We start from the raw sequence: 9,769 nt of genomic DNA, 5'->3' as shown, positions 1-9,769 counted from the left end.
CAAGAGTACCAAAACAGGGCCCGGTGCCAGGGGTGGGAAGTACAGGCCCTGACTCAGGTCCTGCCCTGCTGCTGGCTGCCTGTCCTGGGGCAGGAGATGAAAGCTCTTCCTGCCTCAGTCTCACCGTTCACATGGGACGAGAGGCAGCACCTGCCGCCCGCACCTCCCTAGCGATCAGAAGGTGAAGTGTTGCCCTGGGTAGGAAGCTGCTGGAGCAGAAGTATTTGCAGAGGTTTTCCTCCTGGAAAGGTGGAGACAACAGAAGTCTACTCCAGTGCCTGTCACCCCAAGGCTGCTGGTGTGATCAGGAAGTCTGGGCTACTCCTAATGCAGACAGTCCCCAGGAGAGAGAGCCAGGGCTCAGTCCTCAGTATCTGTGGGACAGCAGGGTCCATTTTACACCTCTCTTCCCTCCTTTTAAGGAAGTCTACTACTCTGATTAAGAGGCTGTCACAGAGCCACTACAGTCAGAGTCATCTAATGAGACCTGACAGGTCATTGTATATTCAATTAGCATCCCTTCCCCTGCAGTACAAGGGAAAGTTTGTATCTGCAGGGGACCCTAATGCTCCAGGGATGTGCAGGCTGCACCCAGAGCCCATGGACCCTTGGCAGGAGCTCAGAGTAGCAGGGAGGTGTGTTGGAATACAACACAGGTACAGGCCTAGTGGACCTGAGTGATGGGCAATGCCACATTCCTACACAGAAGGCTTATCTTCTGCTATCTTATTGTTGGTAAACAATGAACAACAAGCGATACCTGTATATACCTGGGTGTGCGTAGCATACGTGACTCACTACATATCCAGCTGGAGATTCAAATGGTGTAAGTACAGGTTGACAAGCCCTGTCTAGCAACTTAGGGAGGTTCTAACTCCAAAAAGGGAAAAGGCCCTGGATTTAACTTTCAGTACCAAGAGAGAGAGAAAAAAACAGGTTATCAGGCAACTCTGAACTTTTTGAGCTTCTAAGCAGAAAACTCTCCTCCATACTGCATGTTCCACACCCTTTGGGAGCACAATTCATATTTCCACCTAACTATGTGTGAACAAATACTTCAATAATGAAACATATTGTGTTGGGGACATAGCTTGGTGGTCTAAGTGCCTGCCTAGCAAGCACAAGGACCCGGGTTCAATCTCTGGTACAACATGCTATGCCAGTCTTGGAACCACAGACATTGTGCCAGCCACCAAAACTGGTGCATGCTTGTAATCTCAGCAAGACCCTGTACCAGATAAATAAATAGATATTTAAAAAATAAATAATGGAACATATTAAATAAATTCCTTTCTCATACAAGCCAAAGAGTTCACCGCAAGCTAACTAAAGTCATGCCCAGTGTCCATCTAATGTATTTGTCAGTTTCACTGCTGGTGTTTCTGTCTCAGAAATTACTGGCAGAAGAAGCACCTGATATATCTTAGTTACCCAGGCATGGTGGTGCACTCCTAAAATCGCAGGACACTGAAAGGCAGAGGCAGGAGAGGCACAAGTCTGAGCCCAGCCTGGACAATTTGGTAACTTAGTGAGATGTTATCTCAAAATGGCAGAAATGCTACAGAAGCAGCTCAGTGCAAAGCCCTCAGTTCAATCCCCAATACCACCAAAAAAAGAAAAAAAAATCCTAATTGATAATCCTGATATTGACCACAGAAATATGTCTCAATATAAAGACCTACAGGCAACCAGAATGGGACTAGGAAGTGAAGATTTTTTTTAAAAAAAATAATAATTATTATTAAATGATAGAGAAAATGTAACTTGTCAAAGTCAGGTCATCAACCTATCTAGGTGTTCCAGACAATGCTTCATAGGTTTAAACCTCCCATTACATTTCCTTCAAGTTGAAAAATTCCTGAATGATAAGCTTACAAGCCAGAGAAAGTCACTAGAATTAACTCTCCTCCCTTTAGGAGCTGCACAGTTTACTCATCTATCTCAGGTTTTGCCCGGCTGCCTGCTTTATTAGGTTTTGGGGGTGCACCCTAACCTGCAATGCCTGGGTAGACATGGGAAGCTCAGGGCTCCCAGCCAGGGTGCAAACAGGGGTACAGAGTGGTTCTCCCATCCTAGTACTAACCAGGCCTGACCCTGCTTAGCTTCTGAGATCAGACAAGATTGGGCAGTTCAGGGTGGTATGGCCGTAGACACGGAGTGGTTCTGAGCCATGGGTCACACTGCCCCAGGGAGGTGCGGGCGCCATCCCCACGGGGAGAACACTACACATTACTGGGAAACCAGCTCAGCACTGCCTACAGTCAGCCCCAGGCCTGCCTTTCTGAGCGCAGAGAAGTGCAAATCTTCCTACTGCTTCACAGAATTTTCTCATCCAGGGGCGTTCATACTCTAAGTATGCTGTAAGGAAATTGAGTGTTACTGAGCCCCATCAACAGTACCACAAACCAGCCATCTCAGACGAGTGCAGTGGGTTTGGGAGAACAGTGACACGCACGTGCCCAGAACGGCGAGGGCTAGTGCAAAACTGGAGCCCCCAAACCGAGAAGCTCCATTCATCGTCACCAGCTCCTTCTCAGTCCCTGTCCCGGCCAGGGCGTCTCTAGAGTATGCAACAACAAAACGAAACTCCCTAGCCCTGTGTGCTTCTCCCCAGGTTCTCTTATCTTTCGTGCTCATTCTAGAGAGCAGCACCCGCCCCTACCCCCGTCAGCTCTCCCCTCGTATTTTATCTCCACAAGCCCCCTAGCATCCACACAATCAACATTTCTATTTCTTTTTTTTTTTAATGTAAAATTTCTATTTCCATTTCACATTTCATATCATTATCTACTCAGGGGGAAGAAATGCAGCATTTCCCCTACAGTCCCAGAAACTCGAATCGCACAGGAAGGCATTGGTTAGAGAAGTAAGGTCCTGCACGGAGAAAACCAACCTCTCCTCTCGCTGGAGAAACAAATGGCCCGCCACGCTGCTTACCCTCTCCACGCTGCGTCTCCTCAGCGATCCATAAGGTATTTTCAGTAAAAGTCTCTGAGATCTGTTCGGAGCCACTGCAGCCTGAACCACCATGGTGTGGAGGGGTGTGTATGCGTGTGCGTGTGCGTGTGCGTGTGCACGTGTTCTTAGCAAAGTGGGAGATGGAGGCTTCCCCTAAAGTGAGTTAGGCTCTCTTGGCGTTTCCCAAATATCAAATAACTAAGAGAGCCTTTCTCTTGACTGTATGAGTCAAGATGTGGTTTGTCAGGAGGTGGGGGATGGGAAAAGGAAACCAGTCCCTGCTTGGCAACTTGGGCTTTCCCTGCTGTCCCTGTGTCCCCGTGTCCCCTTGTCCCCATGCGCTGGCTCCAGGAGGCTTCTGCTAGGGGTGGCCAAGCGGCGCTTCCAGGGAGAGTGATCCAGAAATGTCAACTGTGCTTGTGGGGCTGTGATGGTAACCAGGTCAGCTCTCTCATCAGGGCTCAGCCCCACGCTTTCTTTCTTCCACCACGTGACTCCGCAGCCCCTGGGCTGTGCAGCGGGTCACATGCTCACCTTAAAAGGACTATTTGGAATCTCCCCATCTGGAGCAGAGATTAGCTTTCAGCCCTACATTCTGATTTCACTCTCTTCTGCACGCAGGGAAAATATTTGAGGACTAGCAGCATAACACACTGGGAGCTGGGGGGTGGGCGTCTCTTTTCAGTCATAAATTATCTCTTTGAAACTGAGCTTCAGATATGTAGACCCGTTCCCTCCCCCCCATACACACACTTCTTACTTTCCAGTGCATAGAAAATAAATGTATGTCTACCATTAACTAGGTGAAAGCAGTCCGCAGGGAGGAAATGTGGGAGACAGAGGGGGGAATGCTTGCCTCGCGTGGTTTAATCACATCCAGCATAGCAGACCTGTGCTCCCACCTCCCCATGCAAATGTCTGCGACAGAGGACATTTATATTTACGCGTGTCGGTAAGCGCACCAAGTCACATTTGGCTTTACAAGGCTTGAGAAGGACGGCTGGAGCTCAGATTCATCCATCACATCTGCCAATTCTTCCATAATCGTGGTGTAAATCCAGATCAGACCGTCTTCTCAGATGCATGGTACAAATCTTCTGAAGTTTTAGCTTTCCTGTGATGTTTTTCAATTTACCTTCCTCCCCCCATCCCTGCCTCCCTTACTTCCGCTGTAGAGAACATTTCTATTAGGAAAAGCCAGGAAAGAGCTTCTGGTCTTGCACATCTTTGCCTTTTCCTGTTTAATATCTTTCTACATGGCCTGCTTTTCTCAGTTCTGGGCTTTCTAAAAGCAGTGGCCGCTTCCGCTATAGTAACCCGTGCTTTTTGGTGTTAGCTTGTTCTTACGCGAACGAACGCTTTGGGAATCAGCTTTTATTTACTTTCCACCGCCCAGAGCTTAGTTTATTGAAAAGGATGGAAAAGAAAAGTTCTGTTTATTCAAACAAATCTAATAGGAAGTGGGAGTGGGGGTGCAATGGGAGGAAACGGAGCTTTACTATCCTAGAAAGCTAACTGGGGAAAAGACACCAGAGGAAGGGGTGGCGCAGGGGGGACCGTGGGCACCGTGCTCCCACGCAGACACACATTAAGAGGCAGTTAAAGAAAGCATCAAGTTGATGTGGGAAATTCCACATGCACAACAATCGGGCTTTGTTCATAATTGGTTCCATATGTGCGGCTGCAGAGCAGGAGGGGGAGCCAGAGGGAAGGGTCCCCTGGAAAGCAGCGCTGCGGGTGTCTCTGAGAGGTGGGTTAGGTTACATCTTTTTTCCCTGTCTTTCTTGCTTCCTGCCTACACCCCCTGGTTTCAAAGTATTGGGGAGGAAGATGAGAATAAATCTTAACAACACCCAATTCGTTAGCCTAACCAAGAGAATCACTTTTCTCTTTAAACTGGCACTTGCCTGGGTTACACCTCTGAAGAAAGGACAGTCGCATTTTCAGGGCACATGTCATGTATGTGGGCACCCTGGGACCCAGCCTTTTCAGCTCCCTGTGACAGGGGATCAATCAGATCATAGAGAAATCACTGCCTCTCCTCTAACCAGGTCAGGGAAGAGCCGGAGAGCTGAATTTATTTAGATTTGAGTAAATGGGACTTCCTGTTTCTCAGGGGTATTAATGAGCGTTTTGCTGAAGAGCTTAGCCTTGTGATCCTGAGGGACACTTTGATGAACTAAGTGCAAATAAAACAAAAACACATGCATTTGATTAAGGTTGAAATACATATAGAAGAGAATGTTAATGGAAACAAAAATAACCCTGGGCCAGACTCCCACACATCAGAGCCTGTGCATTCCGCCCCTTCCCAGGGGGCCCGGGAGGGGAGGGTCACTTTCCTGCAGTGCTGAGCCTCCCCACAGCTAATGTGGCCCTTGTCTGCCAAAGGAAGGTGTCCTCCTCCTCAGTGATTTGTGGGCTCTCAGAGGTCCGCTTGTCCAAAAATACCTTTCTGATTGTTTCACTGTGTAAGTTTGGACATATGTAAGTTTACAATTAATGGATGTACTTAGGTATTATAAGCACAAATATGCTTCCCGGGAGAAAAAGGTACTCATAACCTCACTGATATGACTACTCCAATAAGTAAATGTTCACTGAAAGAGTGCCCTCCGAGGTTACCACAGGCAATCTCCTGAAAAGAATGACTTTCATCGTGCCTGTTTTCTAGGTGAAGAGAGGTTTCATTAGTTGACCAAAGCAGCACTTGTCTGGGTTACACCTCTGAAGCAGCGCAGGCGAATGTGGCAGAGCTCACAGGCAACTCAGTGGTTGTCTGTGAGATACCAGGCCCTGCTCTGTCCACTCTGCCACCATCTGTGAGCAGGCATTTCCTCAGCTTACAGAAGTTTCCAAAGCCGAAAGGAGAGTGACCCTTCAGGACCACCAGGGAGGTGGGGAACCCTGAAGAGGCAGTGGCCAACCTATGAGGGCATAGTGCTCAGGCAAGCAGAATGAGCCCAGGAGACACAGGAGCTAAGCAGCCCCAAGGAGCTGGGAGGCCAAGAGGGTAGGGACACCAGTCAGAGGCTTCAGCCTGGCAGATCCAGCCAATAAGGGCCAGGGGCAAGGCAAGGCCTTGAGCACAGAGTCCAGGGAAGGGAAGAAGGATCTTCCCCAGCATCTTCCTGCGCTGCCTTCCAAGGTGTGCCAGCCTCTCCCACTTGATAGAGGGTCAAGGGAGCAGATGCACAGACAGGACACGGAGAGGTGAGGGTGGCTCTGAGCGTCACAGGTCCAGGACCAGCATCCAAGGTCAGAGGTGACAGAATGGATGTGGAAATCCAGGGGTGACAGGAAGGGATCAGGATCTAGAGGGCATGTTTGAACAGCTTCCTCCCAGAGGTTAGGTCTTGCCAGGAGGCTGGGCAGCATAGCTGGTACACCAGGGAATAGCTTGGGGTCCCTCAACCAGGCTGAGCTGAGGTGACACTGAAGGAGGAGCCCTTCTAATCAGCACTGGAGCTGCCATTTGTGTGCCTGGCGGAGGGAGCAGAGTGCTTTGGCTGGTAGAGGCTTTATTTGTTTACTTCAAACCTTTCCTCCTGTTTCAGTGAAAATGTTTACATTATGACTCTGAGAGGAGTTTGCACAGGATCTTCGAGAGCTGTACTTCAGGAAGATCAGTGGCCTCCAGGCTCTGAAGCTGAGGGGTATCCCTGCTCTGGACAGCAGGAAGTGATGGACGAGAGGGTTCATGGCCCATCAGAGAGAAAGGAAGCCTTTTGTGCCCTACTGTTAATGCCAGGCAGCAGCAGGGAGGAGACAGGCTCACCTGGGCGAAGTGTGTGCGCATGTGTGTGGGTGCTGGTGCCGAGGGCTCCCAAGCCCAGTGCATGCTCCACACCCTGCCCTGGGTGAGGTCATAGACAAGGGGATGAATTTGGGCACTGTGCATTGCCATCCCACCCAGGCTGACCCTGACATGTCCCTTGGTATCTGCCCAGGCCTGAAATCCCCCAAGGAGCCCAACACTGGTTCCTGGAATACCGTGCTATTTTACCTCAGAACTGGATTCTGGTCTGGGTCAGGAGTGGGTCAGAGGACAGAGACATCAGGAAGTAGGGGCACTGGGAGCATGCTGCAGAGGGGTGCCCAAAGGAGCCTCCAGAGGGAGGGTCCAGGTCATACCTTGAGCCTCAAGGTGGGATAGGAGACACAAGGACTGAGCAGAGGGAAGCGGTGGGAAGGGAAGCACAGGGATGCTGGAATAGATGCCCATGACTGACCTAGGAGCCAGCGTTCCAGTCTTCCTTGTTTCCTGTCACTCTTTCCCTTATAAGAGGTGTATCTCCCTGGCTCACAGGAAGGAAACAAAACAACACAAAGTTCATAGTAGGCAGGCCTTGCCAGGCAGGGCCAGCATCGTGTCTTGCAACACCTTGCGGGGTGTGAAAGGGGGGCTTTTCTCAGTGTCCTGAGGTCTCAAGACAAGAGGTGAGAACTGCTCCCACCTTCTGGAGCATTGCACTCAAGGTATAGCAGGCCAGCAGTAGAGTGTCTCAGAGGCTGATGGGACACCATCACAGACACCAGAGGTGACTTAACCTGCCTGCTGGAGGAAAAGCACCTGTCAGCAAGCTGGAGGAAAGCACAGAGCTGGGCAAGTGAGGACTCCTGCTCCTACCTCTCCTTCTGCCCACTTCAACCTGATAGGGCTGGGCCAGTTCCAGGAGTGGAGGAAGATGCGCCAGTGAGGGACACAGAGGACCCCATTTTTGCCAATACAGCCATCAGCCCAAACGAACCCTGAGCTGGGGAGGGGAAAAGCCATAGCTCCAAATGAAATGTGGGTTTTAATTATAGTCAAATGAAACAGCAAAAAGGATGAAAAGCCACTGAAGTTGAACCATGTGAAAAAAACACTCTCCACAAGTTTGGAAAATACCTTGAGTTGGGGGAGTTCCATAGGGAGGCTCTGTATTTCTTCAACATTCCAGCCTCATTCCTGTCACCCCTCTGCCTCAGCTAACCTGGGTAACTTCTGTCATGTCTCATTAGCGGAAACTGTGACTGAAGTTACACAAACAGAAACGATGCCTCCATCCATAATTCTTTGTTTGAAAGACCAGAATTTAGGTCAAACAGGAAACCCAATATCCCTAAGAACAGGACCAAGACATCAAGCAACACTCTGCCATCAGACCCATGCACCAAGGCCTGTGAGACCAATCCCAGCTCGCCATGGTGGACTGTGTGTTTCCTGTCAGCTGAGAACATTTTTCTCAGGATCTCTCTGGACAGAACCTTTCTCCTCCTGTGGCCTTTGGAGGGTGCTGAAGGAAGGACTATGACTTCCATCCTCCCTTCCTCCCTTCCTCCCTTCCTTCCTTCTCTGCTTGGGCCACCTCTGACACTTCATGTACTCCTTCTCCTCCAGGCAGAGAAGATAAAGGCAGTGTGGACAGGGTTGCTGAGTTTCGCCCTCGATCATCTCTGTTAGGACAAGTTGCGGAGTTTTAGGATAAGTGCATCCTTGTTTCTGAGGTGACACTATGCTCTCCTTGAATTCTATATGAAGCCCTATGGCTCTGGTCTTGCCCTTGTCTAAAACAAGTTATTATCTCCTTTTATGACTTATATTATAGTATTCATTCAGTGAGGGTTTCATCCAGTGCTAGATAAAGTAATGCACTCTTTTGTGCTGCGCTGTGCTGCAGGGGCTACTCTGATGGTTTTTAAGGATATGGATTCCTTTAGTGCTCAGGACTCCCACTCAGCTAGACAGAGGAAGAGAAGGAAGTGAAGCAGAGAATGAGGTCATGGGCCAGGGCTCCAGGGTGCATTCACAAGGACCTCTCTGGCATCTCTACTATGTGTCAAGTGCTGTCCTAAGATGAGGGATCCAGGAAGCTTTCTTTCGTACCTCAACCTCAGCTCCTCTTGGTAACAAGCAGTGTGTGGCAGTGGAAGGCCACTGACTTTAGATCCACTTCTGTGTCAGGGAAGAGATGACACAAGACACTGTTTGTGAAAGTACTCTGTGCAGCACACCTTTGCATGTACACACACACACACACACACACACACACACACACACACACACACACAGAGTCCTTTTCTACTCTCAGTTCTTTCTTCTTGCCTTGGTTCCCACAGAGGCATGCCTAGACCTCACTGCCCAGGTTTCTGCCTTATTTTCAGCTTACCTGCCTGGATCCCTGAAAGGCCACTCCTCTGAGTGGTAGGGAGATTTCTTTCTGGGCCCTCAAGAGCTCCCTGGAAAGCAGGATCCATCTGTCTAGGTGGGAGTGCAGAATCAATGCCTCCCATATGGGAGCTCCTGTCCCATCAATGCGAAACACAACCTGTCTCAGAGGAGACTGCGGGCCATGAAGTCTTCCTGAGGAGAGGAGAGGCTATGACACACAACAGACAGAACCCTCATATGCTAATCAGGAGCTGCAGTCTCCCTCAGTCTTTATGCAATGGTGAGGCCACAGAGGATGCTGCATAGATCAAGCTAGAGATGGGGCAAAGGCACAGTTGATGTTGTGTTCTGCATTAGCAAGCCTTGCTTTGGGAACAGCAAACCCAAGCACACTGCATGCCGGGAGGCTGCTCTAGCCTTTGCCCATAGGAAAGGAGGTAACAGAGGTCTTGCTCACAAGCAGCAGGCCAACTTTATGCCTCTCTATGCGGGTTCTTTATGTCTGGCTGGCCCGTATGATTGGCCTCATCAGAGCACCACTTGCCCTTCCTAGCAGAGGCCACATTCGACACTCAGAGGTGGTTGTGGGGCTAACGGGCGTTCTGCATGATGGTAATGGTTTATTGCACGTGCTGTGAGGAGATATGTCATGCCCAG

At 49.8% G+C, this 9,769-nt stretch overlaps 1 protein-coding gene across 1 annotated transcript in view; it reads right to left on the bottom strand.

Annotated features, from left to right (window-relative positions):
- Window positions 1–3,285, bottom strand: part of Frmd4a (FERM domain containing 4A) — a 320,985-nt gene extending 317,700 nt beyond the window's left edge. Inside the window, exon 1 of the mRNA XM_004641746.2 lies at window positions 2,938–3,285. Coding sequence (XP_004641803.2) covers window positions 2,938–3,030 — 93 coding nt within the window. The 5' untranslated portion in view covers window positions 3,031–3,285. The remainder of the gene's footprint in view (window positions 1–2,937) is intronic.
- Window positions 3,286–9,769: the final 6,484 nt, after the last annotated feature.

The sequence above is a fragment of the Octodon degus genome, unplaced genomic scaffold, assembly GCF_000260255.1.
Source record: "Octodon degus isolate 3935 unplaced genomic scaffold, OctDeg1.0 scaffold00141, whole genome shotgun sequence".
In the NCBI taxonomy this organism is placed as follows: Eukaryota; Metazoa; Chordata; class Mammalia; order Rodentia; family Octodontidae; genus Octodon; species Octodon degus.
Note: the sequence above shows the minus strand (reverse complement) of the source record. Positions and strands in the feature narration are given on the sequence as shown.